Below are 18,660 nucleotides of genomic sequence, written 5' to 3'. Positions count from 1 at the left end.
TGGTATCAAGATGTAAATAAAGCACTATGGGGATAATAGCCTGAAGAGATCTATCTAACTGACAAGACACCAAGCATGCCGAACTTATGATGTTGACAGGTAAATTGGTTCATCAAGAGAAAACACCTTAACCTGGAGCGATCCACATTGCCGTTTATCCCGTCTCGGCAAGTTGATCCGAGCTGTACGTGTAGGACTAGCCCTATTAATCTGAGAGTCCGCGTCTGCTCTGCGAACGGATCGTGCCACTTCAGGTGAAACCCAAAACAGCAGTGGAAAGGGGATAATTACCTCAATTCACTATGAGGAAACTCGTGGCCAATATCAGCTGCGTTGAGTATTCCTGATGTGAGTTCTGTTTTTTACATTTCTCGCTACCCTACATCGATTTTTAGGATTCATGCTGAAAATCCATTCAGTTTCCCAAGACCCACTTCATCACAGCCATGTCTCACAGAATGGTCACAATCACCTTTATCTTCGCGACATTGCTGCTCTGTACTATACTATTCACGAGATCATCCCCTCACTTCTCAACATCACTATCTTTACAAAATCATGCAGACGTCTTTAGTAACGATCCCTATCTAAACTCAAGACTCGCTCATGCCGAAAAGCTATGGAAACGCTCTATCAAAGCTCGCGAAGAAATGGCCCAAGTAGTCGGCTATGATGCAAAGTTTCCCGACGGATACATGAACCCGTTCAACGTATGGGACTTTGCTCGCCCAAGCTTCTTCTGTCCTCACGATCTTGAGCGCGTTGGGTCAATCAGCGATGGCGGCAAGATAATCTGCGGTATGTCGCGCTATGAGAAGGAATGCCCTGGCCCATCGTCAGACTCAAACAAGGCACGGGAACTCATCGTCTACTCATTCGGCGTGAGTGACGACTCCTCTTTCGAGGCAGAACTACTCCAGCGCACGAATGCTCGTATATGGGGATACGACGGCACCGTTGATAAGTGGGCGCAGCAAGTTCCCGAGTTTATATGGTCGCGTGCCAAGTTTCAAAAAGCGATGATTGGAAAGGTATCAGAGAGCAAGGCTAGACCGCCTGTGTTTTCGATACAGGATCTTATGAAGATAAATGGGCATTCTTATGTTGATCTTATCAAGATGGACATAGAGGGAGCCGAGTTTGACGCTCTCACGTCGCTGATTGAATCTGTCAAAGAGCAGAGGAAAAATGGAAATGCGACTTTGCCTTTTGGTCAGTTGTTGGTCGAGATGCATCTGAAGAAAGCACCAGAAGGCGTCACGGTTCCAAACGACCTTAGATCCTGGTTGAAGTGGTGGTATTCTCTAGAGGCGATGGGCTTGAGGCCAGTGAGCAATGAGGACAACTGGATTGGCGACAGGGTATATGGCATGCCCAGATTCATGGAGGTACGTCTCATATCTATTTAGCTGTGGCTTACGTCCGATCTTACTGACAACCATTTATAGTACACATTTATCAACACAATGGATAAGGAGCGGAATTTGTTGCTGTGGACATGAAAGATGAAGCCTTGGATTCAAACTATAGACATAATATTTATAAGACCATATAGTTCTGTCAATTCTTACTACCCTAGCTGAAATCAGGCTGACTTGGGGTCTTGAGGCCACTTGTCCAAAGTAGCCTTCTTTCCAGTCAACGTGACTTCGATCTTCGCTTGCGTAGGCTCATCCAGCAACAGGGTGTAAGTCCCCGGATAAACAACCAAATCACCATTCTCTCCCCTTCGCGCAATGTTATCCAACGTCCACTCAAGTGAGATATCCTTCGTCGAAGATGGCGCGACATCATGCAAGCGACCATAAGCCGCAAGTGTCTTGAGCGGATATGGCTTCGGCCCAACTTCACTCTTGATAAAGACGAGAGATACAAAGTCAGAGGTGATACTGCCAGTGTTCTTGACGCTGACTTGAATGGGGGGCAGAGCACAAGTATCAGAGTATTGAGCACTGCAGCCCTTGAGAAGCTTCTGGATGTCAAAGTTCAACTTGTTGGACTTGAACTTGGCTTTGAAGGTAGTGTAATGGAGTCCAAAGCCATAGGGCAGAACTGCAGTAGAGTACCAGCGATAAGTCCTTCCTGGCAATGACTTGGTAGGTCTCAGGTCCATGTCGGTCATGCCAATTTGCTCAGTGTATTTACTGGGATACTGCGTGACGGGTAGTCGACCCGCTGGACTCTTTCGTCCGGTGAGTAAGTCCATGACCGCAGTACCGCCATCTTGACCAGGGTAGTTGACCCAAAGAATACTGTTGATCTTCTTGTTCTTCAAAAGAGCAGTGTCGTCGACTTGATCACCTAGCTGAATCACAACCAATGGCTTGCCGAGACTAGAGAGCTTCTGCAGAAGAGTCAACTGGCTCTCGGGCCAGTCAAGATTTTCGCGGTCTCTGTCCTCGCCTGCGGCTGAAGCGTCGAGACCACCAAAGTACAGGATGTAATCGGATTTCTTGGCAGCAGCAACAGCATTGGTAGTCCAGTTATCATGGGAGGAGCTGTTCTGCAGTGTTGGGCCCCAGGCCACGTTGGTGTCAAGACCAAGCTTCTCAGCTGCGTACAGCGGGCTATGGAGGAATGGAGCACGTCCACTATATCCGCCCTGGAGCTTGGATGTATCGTTGGACCAGAATCCAATCAAAGCAACGCTATCCTTTTTCTTGAGCTTAAGGGGTAGCGTACCATCGTTCTTTAAAAGAACTGCACCCTCTACAGCAGATCTGAGTGCGAGGTCCTGAGCCTCCTTGGTGTTGACATCGGCAAAGCTGAGCGAGTTCCATTGTGCTTTGGCACCATCGAAGAAACCAGTATGAACAAGGCCCTCGAAAAGACGTTTCAACGAACGATCCATGAGCTTCTCGGTCAAGAGACCTTGCTTATAGGAATCGGAGACGTCGCTGGTAGTAGTGTACTCGCAACTTGAGTCCATGCCGTTCTCAAAAGCCACCTGAGCACCTTCAGCGTTGGTCTTGACATATTTGTGATTCTGCCAAATATCCTGCATAGCTCCACAATCACTAGTGATCCAGTTGTTATCGCGTGTCCAGTTCCAGTGCCCTCTGAGGATAGTCTCCTGAAGATACGAGTTTGCGCACGCAGGGATGCCATTGACAGCGTTGTAAGCGCACATGATGGAGCCAACCTTGGCATCGCGAGTACACTCTTGGAAAGGTCTGACGTAGTACTCAGCCAAGTCTTGCGGAGTAATCTTCGCATCAAAGTCGTGACGCGTGAAACCCCCCCAGTCTTCGAAGTCGTTTCCAGCGTAATGCTTGCAAGTCGCAACAATACGTCGCTGTTCTTTGTCGCCTTCGAGACCTCTGACGATGTATCGAGCATAGCGGCTGACATGAAGAGCATCTTCACCGGGAGTTTCGGAGCCACGACCCCATCGTGGATCTTTGAAGGGGTTGACATTGGGAGTCCAGAAGTCAACTCCGCGCCAGCCACCGTTGGTAAACGCACGCGCTTCGGTGCCGACGACATTGCCGATGTCACGGATCAGATCATCATCGAAAGCAGCTGCCATGAGAAGAGGCATGGGAAACGATGTGGCGGCGTTGTAGGGAGGGGTATCAGCAAAGCGACCACCTGGAGATCCAGCGAGGCCATGGAGGGCTTCGTTCCACCAGTTGTACCTTGGAAGTCCGATTCTTGGTGCACCAGTTGAATTACTACTCTAAGTCAACTCCGATCCCCAAATAGCGATTATGGGCGAGTATCTTACCTGACCAGATTGCCCACCTTCTCTTCGGGCGTCAAAGCAGCAACCAGAGCAGCAGCTCTTTTAGCAGGAGATAACGATGTATCGCAAATTCCATTCTTGCTCAGAGGTCCTTTGGTACAGTCAGGCAGGATATAAGGCGTAGCAGCTGTAGCCAGCCCATTCAAAAGAGAAAGCGATAAAGCGCTGGCAGCGACCTGAAGATTGAGCAACATCGTGTCACTCGGCCTGAAGAACAACCTTGTCTTGGCCAAAAGCTCTTGTACTCTCTGTGTGCTTTTATACTTTATTACTCACTCGGCTTGATCAATTAATGATCTTTCCATCCGGTTACAGCGGAGTCATGCATATGCTCATTCGCAGCTCACCATAGCCGAGCAAATAAAAACTCAATGACGCAGTGTTCTCAGAACAGCATATGGAACGATCGGCAATTGTCTAACCACAGTTGAAGCCTATCGGATATTATCACTGAGTGCGGGGAGCCACGGGGATGCGGGGAGTAAAGAGTGCAGTTTCAGGCAAAATACGGACTGATGCAACACTATAAATAGCCTAATAGCAAAGCTTTTAATAAAAGCATAATACTTTGAAGAATGAGGTCACGATCAGCAGGCGTTGATTCTGTTGGTTATGTCTATCAGGGTTAGAAAGCTTATGGAGAGTAGGAGAAGTTAAATATTGGTGCGCTTGGACTTGGGAAATGCAAAGGGTCACGGCTAATATACAAGAAACCGTCGGGCACTCGGCCCTTTTTAAGCTCGGAAGCCTGATATCGGCTCCCATTTTTCTCCCCATTGAGGAGCATTCACCTCGATATATCGCTCGTACGTCCCATCGGCAGCTTTAAAAACCACGTGAGCTGATAGCTCCCTGACGGTTAAAATCTGCACTATCACGATGATGCTGGACGCGGTAATGCACAGGGCTCATACCGTTCTCCAGACGTTACTCAAGTCTGAACCGTATGCGCTCTCTGATAAGTTTGTTGCAAAGGCTCACCCAGTTTCCAATCTGCAAAAGATACTCCAGTCCCGATTAAAAGGACGGTATCGAGAAGTAGAGAGTCTGGTCGAATCTTATCGACTTCGGAGCATGCTTCAAGACGAGATTGTTGTGAGCGAGGGCGCCATCCAGATTTGACTTGTGGGTTTCATACTATTAAACTTGGAATTATAATTTAAGAACTTAATTTAAAAAGCAAATCTTCTCTTGTCCTTCCATGCTTAGCGCAGCGAGGCAGAGTCTCAGAGGGAATTAGCTTGGCCCGATCTCTCTTCAATCTTGACCATCCCTAGCTCGATCTCGTGCTCCATGCTCGTCAAGCACTTCAGAGTCTCGTCGAAGCCGCCAGACGACACAATGCACTTGATCATATATTCCTTGACCTTTCTGGACAGCGACTTAGCCTCAGCGGCCGCGCTGGCCGGGCGCTGTCTAAAGACGGCGAGGATTTGGCCACGCGACTCAGGATGCTTCTCAATGCCGCATACGATGGGGAACGAGAACTTGCCCTCGTCCAGGTCCTCGGCGAAGCCCTTTTGGGACGCGTAGGCACTGAAGTTCAGATAGTCATCGCGAATCTGGTAGAAACGTCCCAGCAGCCGCATCAGCGTCTCCAGGTCCTCGACGACCTCACTTCCGCAATACGGGCTCTCGGCCATTATCAGCCGCACCAGCATGATAAACATGCCGCCCGTCTTGTGGTCCACCATCCTCACGTACTCAGCCTCGCTCGGGCATTGCAGGTTGTGCTTCCAGTACAGGTCCCAGCTCTGGCCCAAGAAGAGTGTCTCGAGACCCTCCAGCAGCGCTTTCAGCGCCGCCGGGCAGAGCTTCGAGATGACTACCGCCGTTGCATTGACAAACATGAAGGTCGCGCTGTTGATGGACTGCGCTGCTCCAAAGACGACGTGGGCGGCGGGAACCCCACGCCGCAGCGGCAAGTTGTCCTGGATGTCGTCCAGGATAAGCGACGCGTTGTGTAACATGTCGATGGCTGAATTAATGTGTCCCAGCGCCCCCGGAGGCACTTTGAACCATAAGTTCAGGGCCGCGATGAGCTCGCTCCCCTCGCTTTTTGTGTCATTGCGGATGCCATTGGTTTTCCCCGTATTTTGCCCTGAACAACCCGAGAGCCAATAATGGTTGCCGGAGATCGACAGGCCGATGTACTCAATTCAGCGCTTCAGATCCAGGGTCATGTCTGGATGTGAACTGACAAGATCGTCGCGGAGCCGGCAATATTTGGCCTCTGCCTCCAAGATCATCCCTTTGACTTCTGCCTTGGCATCTGTACTCGACAGTCCCTTGGTCCGAGACAACATCCCCACAAGATTGACGATGCACTTCGCCTTTCCGGTCTCAAATTCCCAAGCTTCGCGTTCGTAACTGAAGTAGTCATTCGCCCAACACTGAGTCTCCTCCGCCGCGACGATAATGGGCTGGACCAGAGCATGTTGATCCTCCGAGAGGTGGAGGTTTGTGACGAAGAGAACTATGGGCCAGAAAACGCTGGCGTGGAACACAGGTTACCTGCATTATTGAAAGAGAGACCCAGGGGTTGCTTACCTCAAGCCACCATTTGACCTTCGTACACGCCAGTAGTCGTCCAGTGTCTGAGGCTCTTCGCTGCTGGCGTTCTCAGCAACGTCCAGCCACAGAACGCGAAAGGCCTTGAGCATGGATATGCCAAGCTCACGATCTATTTTGATACACTCAACAACACACTCGGATAAGAGCATCTTGAATTTCATCTGAGGCGAGTTTGGGTCCCACTTGCGGATGTCCTGCGGGTCCAAAGCAGGTTTCATATGTTCATGCGCTGTCTTGGAATCTTGGACGCTGAGCTCCTCATTCAAATCTGTAACCAGACCAGTTAGCCAAGTTGTGTGCATGACCCCTTCCAGTGAACTCACCGTTGTGAATAAGGCCAAGGTCCAATAGATAAGAAACAGCGCCGAGCCTTTCAGGCATGGCCTCGGGATAGAGCAACGAATTCCAATTACCCACAGGGGAAGGGCAGAAGCGAGCTCTCTTCTCTCTGCCATCATGGAAATGCTTGGCCCATTCTGCAATGAACTTGGCTGTTGCAGCGTCGGCAATGTCATTGCGGGGATGGATGCGGATGGGTAAGGATGTGAAGCAGCCTGTTCGCTGCGCCTCCTCTCGGGGGATGAGCCTTGACTGATAGGTTAACTCATCCATGATAGGGGACTGAGTCAAGCGATGCAAGTCGCCCTTCGATTGGGAATATCTAACAATCGATAAGGTGAATTTAACATTCTTCCAAAGACTTACAGAGTAGCAAAGTTCTGTACTACCAGAAAACCTGGTATTATAACCCTAGCATATTAGTCTTGGTCGAGGAATTGCAGCATCTTATATACCCTCCGGGCAGGCCAAATAGTCATAATTAATATTTCCTTCTTGAAAGTATTTATATTATAGTAGTTAGTTAGGTTTCATAATATAATTCTAAGTTATGAGCTGGATGCGTTATTTGCACTTGAGGCCGGTGACTAAGAGCTTATATCACTACACATAACTTAGTTTAAATTAAAAGCATTGTGACATATGGTCTAAATTGTGAGCTAGATGTGTCATTTGCAGTTGAGACCTGTGGTTAAGAGTTTATATCACCACGCTGAACTTAATGTCAATTTATCAGGAGTCAGGACAGTAGTACAATCTCACGATATTATGTGTCAACCGATTTCTTGTTGTCCTAAGAGTTAACTATGTCCCCAGGACACTGATGGTACATGGCACAATAGACCGAAGCGACGCTGTCGCTCTAGAGACACTTTCTCCCGAAAGTTAAATGTGTTCGTGTATGACTACACTCACAGGCCTATAGCCTGATTACCTCGTCAGTACTGCCTCGATCAAAAATACAATGTGGACTCTGTTCAGCCAAGTTGGCTAATTAGATACTCACCTCTGTTCGTGATGCCCAGTCGCTAAGCTCCTGTCCAGGTTCCGTCCAGGCTTACGACTGGTAAAATGTCTGGGCACAAGGTGGGTCCTTTGCATTCCTGCTACCCCAGGCCGTAGCATATCAACTCAATGAAAGACATGGGGCTGCAGGCAGCAGATAGCAAGCTTAGCTTGTTCTAATAGGATAAATTACTGACTGCATATGCAGTCATCCCATTCAGCATTGCCCGACCATTTATTTCTTTGGCAAAAGTGGGGGTAATCCATGTGATGATAACCAAGAACGAATAAGGTTGAGACTGCGACAGCCTAGCATGCGTGATTGGTGCTGGACACCCAGAACGGTATGACCAGACTAAGACGCTCAGAACGATGTGACCAAGCCAAGACTGCCCAGAACGATGTGACCAAGCTAAGGCGCGGACAGAGAGAGATGAGGAAGTATAAATCACCCAAAAAGCAGATCTGATTCTTTTCCTTCTTCATCTCTCAGTGTGGATCTGAGAGGCTTGTCTGAGAAGAGCTCAGTTACTCCCAGGATAGAAACACGCTGAAGGAACGCGTCTGAGACCGCCTTTACGTGACTATTAATCCTTTCCCCTTCAACACAACCCAAGGTTATTCACTTTTTACTTTCTTCAGGTAACGTCAATTAATTATACATACGACGCAAGCAAGGTAAAATGGCGAAGCGGCCACGATGCAGATTTTAGGGGTTAATGATGATATTTTAGGTAGATTCGTTCGCGTATTATAAGGCTGTTCGTAGCAGTTGTCGGCTTTTACCGTTCTATTCTCTGTGTAAGTTGGAAATGGAGATGTCAGGCTCATCACTCAACTTTGGGACAGAGCAGAACGCGGATATCGAGATGACAGATGCTCCTCAGCTAATCATGGATATCGAGATGACAAATGCTCTTGGGGACAGAAATGCTGTTAGCTCTGAGGATGGCATCAACCAATCTGGCCGTGGTAGGCTCCTAACATCCTCTGCGGAACAGGGCAATTTGTACAATAGTAGTGATGCTATGTATCGCAGCGGGGAATCAATCCCGCATGGCCAGGACGGCCCAACATCCGTAGTAAGTAATAGAGGAGGTTATGTTACTCGATCGGATGATGCCCGACCCATTTATGTCTATCGTCTTGGTCCACAGGAATTGACTGACTTCAATGCCATACTTGCCGCCGGGGAACATCAATGCTCTCCTGGTCTAGATGGCGAAGACATTATACCAGTTGATGCTGATGGATATGAATGTGAATTTTGTAAGGCGTGCGAGGATTACAATCGTACAGCTGGCCAGAACAACGTGCACTGGTACACTGTACTTCCTTGAACACAAATGTGTTCCTCAGCTCTGCGCGGAGCGCCAGACATTGTTGGACGTGGACTCGGGTCCAAGTCATGAAATTGTTTCAGACTATGATGGAATTAGGGAAGTCATTTGGACTACGATATGGATAGGGAATAAGGAATAAATCTTAGACACTCGTTAGTACACAAGATCTAGATCAGCAAACTGAGAATGAATAAGTAGATGAAAGGGCATTACGATGCTGGAATGTTGTTGTGTTATTTGTGACGTGCCTCTTGTGATAGGTTGTCGACTACGAGCCTCGATATACAGAAATCTCAAAACCAGTAAAGCTATTTCTAACCTGCTGGCATGCATATATATCTGGCGGTATCATTGACGCGTAGAGAGTAAAACACGACTCGCATACGCGTACGTGGAGCTCGAAGATTCCAGCAGCTTCCATAGCATTCTACTAAGAACAAAACTTTACAATTTGAGTTGGCCTTTACACATATGGTGCTGAGCTACCTCATGCTCGGTATAGTAACAAGATCTGCCTCGCTTTCAACACCACAAGAAAAGTATTGATACAGACACCTGACATTGCTTAGTATCTGGATGCAGGAACTATCTGCTACCTAACTCTCTATCCCTTTAAGGACTGTAAAGCGCCTTCTATAGGGTGTGCTCTAGTATTAATTGGCTGCTGATTAATACACGCTGGTATTGAGTTCTGGGGTCTGGCTGTCGATGAGGGAATCGATAGTAAGTGAAAGCCGAAGGATTGACCTTTCCACCTTCATTAGGAAGAGGCGTTTACAAATTCTGTTTTAGGCGTTATTTTAAAGTGATTTGAACACATATAAGGGGATACGTCTACACAGCAAAGGCTACAACCTTTATTACGCGGTCCATTGCACGAACGAGCATGAACTTTATAACATGATGGTAGGTATCCGTTGAATGCTTCCACTAAGATATGGGTTCTGACTATGACGCTCCAGGTCGACCCATAATAAATCACCAATCTTCATCTCTCCGGTAAGAACAGCACCGGTATGCCTCTCGCACCTTACGCCGACTCCAACTTCAAGATCAACAACAAGCCGCTCCTCAGTATTGTCAGTCGTCTGGATGCTCTAATCATGGCCATGAAGAGCTTTAAGGATCAGAGTTGCATTGAGCCATGGAGAGTTCTCCATCCAGATTGTCATAGTAACTCCCTGCAGGATGCAATGAACAGCAAGTATAACAATTTCTACCTCCAAGATGCAGAGAAGTATTCTATTAGCTTTAACATGTGTTTGCCGGGCTATATCATAACTGCAGAAGGCTCTCGGGAACCCTTTACTTATCAAGGCTATTAATTATAGGCCTAGATAAGCTTTTCTTCTCTAGGTCTATAGGTTAGCGTTTAAGGATATACCAAGCAAGTATCTCTAAAGTCTTAACTAGTTTAAACATTTATTTTACTTATTAACTAGCCTCAACCGTACTCCTTTAACTTAAGATATATGCACTGTATTTGCTAGACTGCTATGGAAGTTTGATCTCCGGATTCTGTATAAGAGTAGAAAATGGATCGACCAGGAAATCTTCCTTATATGGGAGAAAGGACCGTTGAAGTTGCAGCAGCCTCGCAGTATCATTCTCCGCCCCAAGAGCAAGTATGGATTAGATTGGGATTGTATAAGATCTTACATTAAAATCTTTTAGTATTTAGGATGCCGATGTAATCTTAAGGTCCCGCGACTGCTCCCGGTGGGTGAGGTTGAATCGTGTCAGTTTATCGGGAGTGTGTAGATGGTAGTACAATCTTATGATACTATGTGTTGCACGTTGTCTGCCTAATTATTAAAGAGCTGAGAAAAGTTGAAAATAGCAACGGCGTGTTTTTATTGAGTCACGATTGATTCCATGCTCTGAAGCAGTCGTCTCCATATCCAACCAGACATTGGCTAACTATGAGCCTGCCAACGCCGCAATTCTACTGATGTAATGCTGAGATATAATGCGCAGCAAGATAGCGATAGATAAATTTGCAAAAATGTCACCCAACTGCCCAACAGCTGCCGGTCCGTGAAACTCAAATACGCCAAGTGCTGCGTTATCCTCAAAGGTGTTGCCTCCAGATGCATCAAAGGTAGCGATAGGCCAGCCTTGGCCTAAAACAGGGACAAGCTCCCAGCTTCCAAAGTCACTCTCGGAAAAGGCTTTAACTATCTGTCTCAGTGTTGATGTTTGTTGTGCCTTCTTCTTTCTCCACTGCCACCTCTGAGAGGTACCATTGACCTCGACATCAAACGGCCAGGTTGCGCCATCGTTAAACATACTCGTCTCCGCGAAGCTTGCTTGAAAGCCATCAAAGGTGACGGTACTTTTGCTGCTGAAAGTATGCCGACTCTCTATAGTGCAGATAGGCAAATTCTCAGATGCATATGGACCCTCCTTGATCTTGAGCCTGCTGCTAGAGAACATCTTTGCAGAGTAGGCTACTGTGCCTTTGAGCTGAGGGCCAAGCTGGAGACAACTGGTGCCGCCGCTGGTCATGACATTCCAGATATGGAACTTGGCGGATAGTCTGGTGAAGCCTACACGAGGGTAGTAGCTTGGTGGTCCTTGCAGGCCAGAAGGTCCTGGTGCAGGTGGATAGATGGGTTGTTGGTAACCGGGTGGAGGTGCGTTGGGATGTGCCTGATAGTATGGAGAATAGCCTGTCGGGGGCTGGTTCGTATTAGTGCCAGGCGGAGGGGGTGGTGGATAATAGTTGGGATAGTTAGACATGCTGGTGGGATTATTGGCACTGTAGATATTCCTGGACTGTAAACGTCTGTTGGTGAGGGATTAGGAGGTATTTATGAAAGAAGAGTAGGATAAGCCTTTCAATGTCTAGACTAGTGTGGTAGCTGAATAAAACGATAGCTGATCTGGGAAGATCGTTAATCTAAATAGTTTTCTCACTTTCTCTTGGTTTCACCATTGATCGCGAGATGATCCGTTTTCAAGATTTGAGTGGGTCCTGACTTAGGTTAAAGCTTACCCTTTTGGGTAAAATCGTGCGCCGTGAGTCAGCTTGTGAAACCTCAAATGGTGCTGATGAATCATGGCTGAGTGCTAGTTTACTAATCGGCAGTCAATTTGACCCTCCTGTCAATACCGGAGGGTGCCACTACCAAAGATAGGTGACGGAAAGTTCAAGAATACTTGGTAGCCACTGACATACATTAATGCACAGTTTTCGTTGAAAACATTCCTAGTTTAAAATATTTGGTCTGCTCACGTGTATACTAAATCTCTTGAAGGATGTAATCCTCAGAGAATTACATAAATAGCAATACCGATTAGTTCTTGCCATCCCATGCAGACCTCAACAGCTCATCGACTTTCGTAAACTTATAATCAGGGAACTTCCGATTCCACTCATCCGAGACAGTCCAAGCTCCACGGTGGAAAGCAGTCAGTGTACCGATAACCACCATCTTTGAGAAAGCTTCCACCTGGTCCTGAGGAACAGATGGCAGTGGAAGTCTGGGATAATTATCTGTCTTGAGTTCTCCAGCGGCGAGGTCTTCCATCTTGAGCCACTCGATAGCGAAGGGTTCTCCTATGTAAAGTCAGTACCTTTGTTTACTTTTGTTTGGCCGGTTTACTGACCTCGCAGTTCTTCTCCAACTTTTAGAAGCTGACGAATAGAGATTCGATCACCGCTGATACCTCCTACCACCGGCCACTCGCCCTCAAAGTCGATAGCCCGGGTGACGATGTTGGCAATGTCTTCGACACTTGTATAGGTGATCTCGTCGTCAAGTGTACCTTCGACGACTATCGCATGTCTTTTGACGAAATCGATATTGACGACGGTAGTGGTGATGTACTTTGCAGTCTTGTACGGGTGGCAAAGGTAATCCATAAAGCCACCGGGCTGGAAGAGTGTATACTCGATAACCTAATTGACCAAGTTAGTTACTGTAATGAAGAGAGTATTTGGGCTATGCTACCTTTCTATCAAAGTTCAGGCTCTTGAGATACTCTCTGATCTCAATCTTTCCGCTGTACCATGACATAACATCGAGCGAGTCTGCCAGTTTGGCTCCTCTGAAGCATAGTCAGTTGAAATGATGCTTGTCACTGCTTAATGGAAAACTCACGTTGCCCACTCAGATGGGGCGAACCTCTTCACGCCAGCCTCAACAGCTGCGTCAATAAGTCGCTTTTGGGTCTCATTACTGGGATCCAAGTGAACAGCAAGGAAAGAAAGAACGGTTTCAACGCCGCGAAACAACTCAACGAGTTCCGCCTTGTTTTTGTAATCAGTTTGAATCCAGGTGACACCTGGGAGCTCAGAAAATGCAGATGGTTCCTAGGCTTGTCAGTTGCTAGGGTTACCGGCAGGTCATGATTCGACATACCTTGCGGACGAGTGCAATAATTTCGTGCTTCCCAGTAGCGACAAGCCTGTCGATGATTTCTCTAGCGAGCTCTGGAGAAGTTCAGTAATTGGCAGAGTGAAATGGAAGGGATAAACATACCGCTTGAAGCTCCTGCGATAGCGATTCTAACCATGCTGATTGACTTCTAAGGATGATTGAGTGATATTTGTGAACTCTGTGATTCTCATGTATTCCTGTAAAGTGAAAAGTTTCTCATCTTTATAGGTAAACCTTCGCCTTGACAGGGGAATCTCTTCATTAGTCAATTTCTGGCCCCGGGCAGACATTTTATCCCGAACACGTAACCTCAATCCTTCAACCTTTTGGTGATACTGAGTCGGCCTGAGCTGTCCCCGACGGTTACGTGATCGGGGTAATCAGTGCCATTGCCCACCCAATCAGGTCAAGGCATCTCGGCTTACTTACTCCGCTGAATCTGACAAATCCAATATCTGGTCTGTGATTTGGACAAACATTATTTTCCTAGACCAATCAATAATTCTCAGAGAATTCGAAGAAGAGAGCATGGGTGCCGTAGAGCCTCAAGATGAACTGACTGTAAGTTGCCTTCTGTGAGAAATAGCTAGGCTATCCTTGTCAAAAGCGACTGGGTCCTCGCGCTAACATGTTACAGCGTCGTCGCGAGCGAGGCCGACGCTCCCAAGCAGCTTTTCGCAAGCGTCAAGCCCAGTCAACCCATGCGCTAGCAGACCAAAATGCCCGTCTTAAGCAGAACATTCAGAGACTACTTGATGCGGCTCGAGGCGATGAACGACCCGAGATGCTTGGCATCTTTCGTGACCTCGCATTGGCTGCTGAACTAGAAGTCCCTGCAAGAATCTCACCTGATGAAGGACAGCCTTCAAATATTGGGTCAATGAGTGGAGAGACTGCCACTTCTGACGCAAGTGACCCGCGGATCTTGTTTAGCGATGTACATCTGCCGTCGACTCCCTCGCAAGCGACACAGTATCGGCTGGAGTGCAGTATGTGGCTAGACCCATTACATTACCTACGCGTCTCGCTTCCTCCCCAAGATATCTTGCCATACCTCGGTGCAGGTGCGGAGACATTTGCGGGCCTTCTCTTCTGGTCAGTCATGGAGCATTACCAGTCAGTATGCACGCAACACAACTCCAAAACAGTCATCCAAAATGGTCTGAATCATTCCAAAGCCACGCAAGATATCAAGCCCTCTTTTATCGAAACCATGGCAAAGGCAAGGGTTGAGTATAAGCAAACGGGTTCCATTAGCCAAGCACATGCTGTCGCCGCTGAAAAGGATCTGGGACTTGTACTTTGCAGTCTCATAGAAACAGAGTATCGTTCCACGGGCAAGGATCCAGATCAGTGGCTGTCATGTAACGGGATTGAGAAACGACTCAGGAAAACATTGAGTGATGAAGCATTGGAGACTTTGAGAAAGGCTGCACTGGGAGAAGGGAATGCAGTGTTGCACTATCTGCTGGAAGACGTCAAGTGTAGGCTGTACGATAGCTGTGTCTGCTTTGGGGACGGACCTCGATGGAACGTCGATGTCGTTGATCAGCTATTTACTCCTTTTATAAGACATGGAATGGAAGGGTAAATGGTAATATCTGTTGCAGCTTTCCTTAAGCATAGCATCTCCTTATCCCTGTTGAGTAAGGCGACTATTTTTAAGCGGCAAAGTATTAATGTTTTAGTGCACGATGGCCAATCTCGACAACGTTTACTAAGCTAAACATGATGGAGCTGCACGCGATTGGAAGATGAGAAATTTCTATTTGCTCCAGTAGATGATATGGCCTTTTATATCAAATACGACGACTAAACATGGCCGTTCGTAGGGTCAGTTACGAGACCATCGTCTTTGAACTTATACCTCTCCTCCAGATCCCAGTACTTATTGAATCCAACACCTTCGCAAACTTCACTGTATGAAAGAATCATAGGCGGCTTTCCCACGGTCATACTCTTCTTAAGTTCTTCCAAGGTCTCGCGAATACTCTTGAGCTTAGCAGCAACAAGCGTCCAGGGGTATGCCACAGCACAGAATCCTAGTTCTGCGAGGTCCTTCGCTGACAGATTCTCGGTCTTTCCTCCTTCAATGACTAACGCAATAAGTTAGCACGAATGAGAATGATTGGAGTCAGATCACAGCCAAGGGGCGTAACTTACTGTTTGCGAATGTGGGAATGCCAATCTCTTCTACACATCGCCGCATAGCCTCGCGATCGGGAAGGGCCTCAACAAAAACGGCATCGACTCCAATTCTCTTGAACTCCTTCGCACGACTCAAGGCCTCTTCCCAGCCGTGAATCAGAGCGTCAGTTCTCGCAAGGACGAAGATATCTTTACCCTGATCTCGAGCGTCGCAAGCCGCCTGGATACGGGCATATGCCTCACCACGAGAGACAACTGACTTGCCCTTGGTATGGCCACACCCTGAGGTAGTTAGCTCTAGATCATCCTGGTAGCATGCAAGACTTACGCTTTGGCCAGGTTTGGTCCTCAATCATGATTCCAGCTGCGCCAGCATGGGCATAACTCTCCACAGTTCTTTTAACGTTCAGCGGGCTACCGTAGCCTGTATCCCCATCGGCCATGACAGGGACAGAGACCTGCCGCACGGTTTCCTGAATCTTATCGCACACCTCAGCCATTGCGATATAACCAGTGTCAGGCAGACCGTAGGCGCTAGAAACAGCATATCCAGCGAGGAAGACCATTGGAAAACCAGCTTCCTCGCAGAGCCGTGATGAAAGACCGTCATAGCTGCAGCAGTGGGCGAGGATCTTTGTAGGGTCACTATGGGCTTCGAGCATCATGGTGCGGAGAGCTGACGCCTGGACGGATGGGATCTTGCCGCGGACATTTTTCAGAGTGCCCGTTACATCCACGATCTGTCCGGCCTTGCCAGGCTTTTGCAGGGTTGGTGCATTGAACTGGAAGGGGTAGGGGGTGCTGTTGACGATGGACTTGGACATTGTGAATGTGAGTATTTGATGCTGAGATGTGGTGTTGGGATGATGAGATGATTGATGATGAACAGTCGAAATGGAGACGTTTGATGAACATCTTATATACCTAAAGCCTAGGGATAGGCAGAGGTTCGGCGCTGGTTGAGATTCGGATATGCTCGGAAAGTGACGGATATTCATCTATCCGGAGCAGAGCACCTTCCGGATCTAAGGAGGGCTCCCCCGGATAGTTCTCAGAGAATCTGGGGTATGCGGGGACCCCGCATCTTGGATCGGGAAGCATCTGGACCCGAGATCAGATGCCCCCCTTTCTGCGAGCTACAAACCTTGAATCCCGGAGACTGACGGGATCTGTCGATGATAGAGTCAAAGCGCTTCAAAAGTGATAGTCCAGCTCTCGACTACTAAAACCCACTGAAATCCTCGAGAAGTATCCATCCCGGACTCCCAATTCATCAAGCCTCATCTATATCTCCAATTCGCCTTTCGGTACACCCTCATGATGAATCACCCAGAGTCTGAGCACAAGATGTCCTTGGGCGCAGAGGAACTTGAACATGCAGCAGAGCACCAAGACCAGCAACGCGTTGACGTTCCCGAAGAGGCCAACAAGCGTATCAAGAATACAGTAAGCTACTACCGGTGCTACATATAGTAATTCTACTAATAGTCACCTAGTTTGACCGCCGTCTTCTTCCCATCGTTTGCTGCCTATACATTCTATCCTATCTCGACCGAGGAAATATCGGCAACGCCAAAACCGCTGGTGCAAAGGATGACCTAGGCCTCAGCGACTCTGAATGGGCCTGGGTCCTCAACGCGTTCTACATCTGCTACGTTTGCTTCGAGTGGACCAGCCTATTCTGGAAGATCCTCCCTGCGAGCAAATACGTCGCCGCGCTTTGCGTTTGGTAAGCAAGCCTCTATCTCGTATTGCATGGGCACTGACGGTGTGTTTCTTGTAGCTGGGGAACGGCAGCCATGTGCGCTGGTGCCGCGCAGAATCTCGGCGGACTTATTGCTACCCGAGCGCTGCTTGGTGTATTCGAGGCTGCGTTTGGTGCTGGTGCACCGTATTTCCTGTCTTTGTTCTACCGTCGTGATGAGCTGGGCTTTCGTGTTTCTCTCCTACTTGGAATGTCGCCATTAGCCAATTGCTTCGCTTCTGCGTTGGCATACGGAATCACCCATATCAGTGGCTCATTGGAGCCTTGGAGATACCTCTTCATCATCGGTACGTTGAAATGTCTGCTCAGCTGTCTGGGTCACAGCTTTCTGACTAGTCTGTTTCTATAGAGGGTGCCCCCACTGTAGCTTTCTCCCTCGTCGCTTGGTTCTTCTTAGCAGATTCCCCAGACAAGGCCAAATACCTATCTGAGAAAGATGCCACCTATGCTGTTGAGCGGCTCCAGGTCCGCGATCGCACCAAGAAGAGTGGAGTTCGCTGGAACCAAATATTTGCTGGCCTGGCAGACTACCAGAACTACATCCATACTGTCATTCATTTCTGCTGCAACTACTCTTTCGCAGGCCTTTCCAACTTCCTCCCGACAATTGTCCGCGACATGGGTTACTCATCCGTTACTGCACAGGGCCTTACTGCACCGCCATACTTTCTAGCCTTCCTTTGCTGCGTGCTGGCAGCTTTGGTGAGTGACAGGTATGGTAAGAGAGGATATGTTGTCAGCGGTAGCGCGCTCATTGGCTTTATTGGCTACCTTATGCTGGTCGTTGTTCAGGATGAGTCCAAGAGGGCAACCCGTTATGCCGCCATCTTTCTAGCATCCTGTGGCGTCTTCCCTGCGCTTTGCATCAACATCACCTGGCTGCTGAATAATCAAGGAGGAGACTCTAAGAAGGGTGCTGGACTAGCGATTCTAGCTACCTTTGGTCAATGCTCCTCCTTTGTTAGCAGTGTTGTCTTCCCCAGTTCTGACGGGTAAGTGTCTCTTTTGCTCCAGTATCTTCTTTCAAAACCTCATACTTGGGCGTTCGTATACTAACACTATGCTTGACCAGACCTCTTTACCTTCGGGGTACCGCCATTGGCTGTGGACTAACCGGACTCATTTCTATTCTTGCACTAGGCCTGCACTTTGCTTTGGAACGTGAGAACAAGAGAAGAGACCGTAAATATGGCCCCGTCGATTCCGATATGGCTGTGGATGTCACGGAGCTTGGTGATAAGAACAAGAACTTTCGCTACCTCACATAGCATAGGGGGTTGTTCTGATTTGTCGGAATGGCGGAAGATTCTTCCAAAAGGTTGGCTTGCTTGAGTGCGATCCATTACATAGTTTGTT

At 48.1% G+C, this 18,660-nt stretch overlaps 10 protein-coding genes across 11 annotated transcripts; 5 read left to right on the top strand and 5 right to left on the bottom strand.

The window, feature by feature from the left end:
- The first annotated feature begins 242 nt into the window (after positions 1 to 242).
- FOIG_15112 (uncharacterized protein) lies at positions 243 to 2,859 on the top strand. Of its 2 annotated transcripts, XM_031216438.1 has the most exons (3): positions 243 to 348; positions 420 to 1,388; positions 1,449 to 2,859. In XM_031216438.1, the coding sequence occupies exons 2-3, from the start codon at positions 447 to 449 to the stop codon at positions 1,500 to 1,502; spliced, it is 996 nt and encodes a 331-aa protein (XP_031053882.1). In that variant the 5' UTR covers positions 243 to 348; positions 420 to 446; the 3' UTR covers positions 1,503 to 2,859. The 2 variants fall into 2 exon arrangements, with proteins under 2 accessions (XP_031053882.1, XP_031053881.1); XM_031216437.1 differs by having other exon boundaries at positions 243 to 1,388.
- On the bottom strand, positions 1,586 to 4,032 carry FOIG_15111 (uncharacterized protein; the record flags this gene model as incomplete). The annotated part of the gene is made up of 2 exons (XM_031216436.1): positions 3,728 to 4,032; positions 1,586 to 3,674 (listed from the first exon to the last, which is right to left on the bottom strand). The coding sequence occupies exons 1-2, from the start codon at positions 3,937 to 3,939 to the stop codon at positions 1,586 to 1,588; spliced, it is 2,301 nt and encodes a 766-aa protein (XP_031053880.1). The 5' UTR covers positions 3,940 to 4,032.
- Positions 4,033 to 4,624: 592 nt separating this feature from the next.
- On the top strand, positions 4,625 to 4,867 carry FOIG_15110 (uncharacterized protein; the record flags this gene model as incomplete). Its single annotated transcript, XM_031216435.1, has 1 exon — positions 4,625 to 4,867. One exon carries the CDS (start codon positions 4,625 to 4,627, stop codon positions 4,865 to 4,867), a length of 243 nt encoding a protein of 80 aa, XP_031053879.1.
- Positions 4,868 to 4,971: 104 nt separating this feature from the next.
- FOIG_15109 (uncharacterized protein) lies at positions 4,972 to 6,931 on the bottom strand (the record flags this gene model as incomplete). The annotated part of the gene is made up of 4 exons (XM_031216434.1): positions 4,972 to 5,898; positions 5,947 to 6,238; positions 6,296 to 6,587; positions 6,643 to 6,931. 4 exons carry the CDS (start codon positions 6,929 to 6,931, stop codon positions 4,972 to 4,974), a joined length of 1,800 nt encoding a protein of 599 aa, XP_031053878.1.
- Positions 6,932 to 8,556: 1,625 nt separating this feature from the next.
- FOIG_15108 (uncharacterized protein) lies at positions 8,557 to 9,138 on the top strand (the record flags this gene model as incomplete). The annotated part of the gene is made up of 2 exons (XM_031216433.1): positions 8,557 to 8,991; positions 9,103 to 9,138. The coding sequence occupies 2 exons, from the start codon at positions 8,557 to 8,559 to the stop codon at positions 9,136 to 9,138; spliced, it is 471 nt and encodes a 156-aa protein (XP_031053877.1).
- Positions 9,139 to 10,818: 1,680 nt separating this feature from the next.
- FOIG_15107 (uncharacterized protein) lies at positions 10,819 to 11,748 on the bottom strand (the record flags this gene model as incomplete). The annotated part of the gene is made up of 1 exon (XM_031216432.1): positions 10,819 to 11,748. The coding sequence occupies one exon, from the start codon at positions 11,746 to 11,748 to the stop codon at positions 10,927 to 10,929; it is 822 nt and encodes a 273-aa protein (XP_031053876.1). The 3' UTR covers positions 10,819 to 10,926.
- A 557-nt stretch (positions 11,749 to 12,305) lies between these two features.
- FOIG_15106 (uncharacterized protein) lies at positions 12,306 to 13,721 on the bottom strand (the record flags this gene model as incomplete). Its single annotated transcript, XM_031216431.1, has 6 exons — positions 13,494 to 13,721; positions 13,374 to 13,444; positions 13,113 to 13,324; positions 12,963 to 13,059; positions 12,619 to 12,910; positions 12,306 to 12,568 (listed from the first exon to the last, which is right to left on the bottom strand). Exons 1-6 carry the CDS (start codon positions 13,525 to 13,527, stop codon positions 12,306 to 12,308), a joined length of 969 nt encoding a protein of 322 aa, XP_031053875.1. The 5' UTR covers positions 13,528 to 13,721.
- Positions 13,722 to 13,919: 198 nt separating this feature from the next.
- Positions 13,920 to 15,189, top strand: FOIG_15105 (uncharacterized protein; the record flags this gene model as incomplete). The annotated part of the gene is made up of 2 exons (XM_031216430.1): positions 13,920 to 13,952; positions 14,029 to 15,189. The coding sequence occupies 2 exons, from the start codon at positions 13,920 to 13,922 to the stop codon at positions 14,980 to 14,982; spliced, it is 987 nt and encodes a 328-aa protein (XP_031053874.1). The 3' UTR covers positions 14,983 to 15,189.
- A 14-nt stretch (positions 15,190 to 15,203) lies between these two features.
- FOIG_15104 (methylisocitrate lyase) lies at positions 15,204 to 16,363 on the bottom strand (the record flags this gene model as incomplete). The annotated part of the gene is made up of 3 exons (XM_031216429.1): positions 15,204 to 15,487; positions 15,555 to 15,821; positions 15,868 to 16,363. 3 exons carry the CDS (start codon positions 16,361 to 16,363, stop codon positions 15,204 to 15,206), a joined length of 1,047 nt encoding a protein of 348 aa, XP_031053873.1.
- A 523-nt stretch (positions 16,364 to 16,886) lies between these two features.
- Positions 16,887 to 18,572, top strand: FOIG_15103 (uncharacterized protein; the record flags this gene model as incomplete). Its single annotated transcript, XM_031216428.1, has 5 exons — positions 16,887 to 16,985; positions 17,036 to 17,268; positions 17,323 to 17,591; positions 17,654 to 18,296; positions 18,377 to 18,572. 5 exons carry the CDS (start codon positions 16,887 to 16,889, stop codon positions 18,570 to 18,572), a joined length of 1,440 nt encoding a protein of 479 aa, XP_031053872.1.
- Positions 18,573 to 18,660: the final 88 nt, after the last annotated feature.

Source organism: Fusarium odoratissimum, assembly GCF_000260195.1.
Source record: "Fusarium odoratissimum NRRL 54006 unplaced genomic scaffold supercont1.47, whole genome shotgun sequence".
Lineage (NCBI taxonomy): Eukaryota > Fungi > Ascomycota > Sordariomycetes > Hypocreales > Nectriaceae > Fusarium > Fusarium odoratissimum.
The sequence above is the reverse complement of the archived record's forward strand: the minus strand, read 5'-3'. Positions and strand labels throughout refer to the sequence as shown.

What these genes read in the sequence shown, in the direction of transcription:
- FOIG_15112 (XM_031216438.1), top strand. Translation starts at nt 447, where the DNA reads ATGTCTCACAGAATGGTCACAATCACCTTTATCTTCGCGACATTGCTG. An exon ending in GCATGCCCAGATTCATGGAG is followed by an intron (nt 1,389 to 1,448) that starts GTACGTCTCATA and finishes AACCATTTATAG; the next exon opens with TACACATTTATCAACACAAT.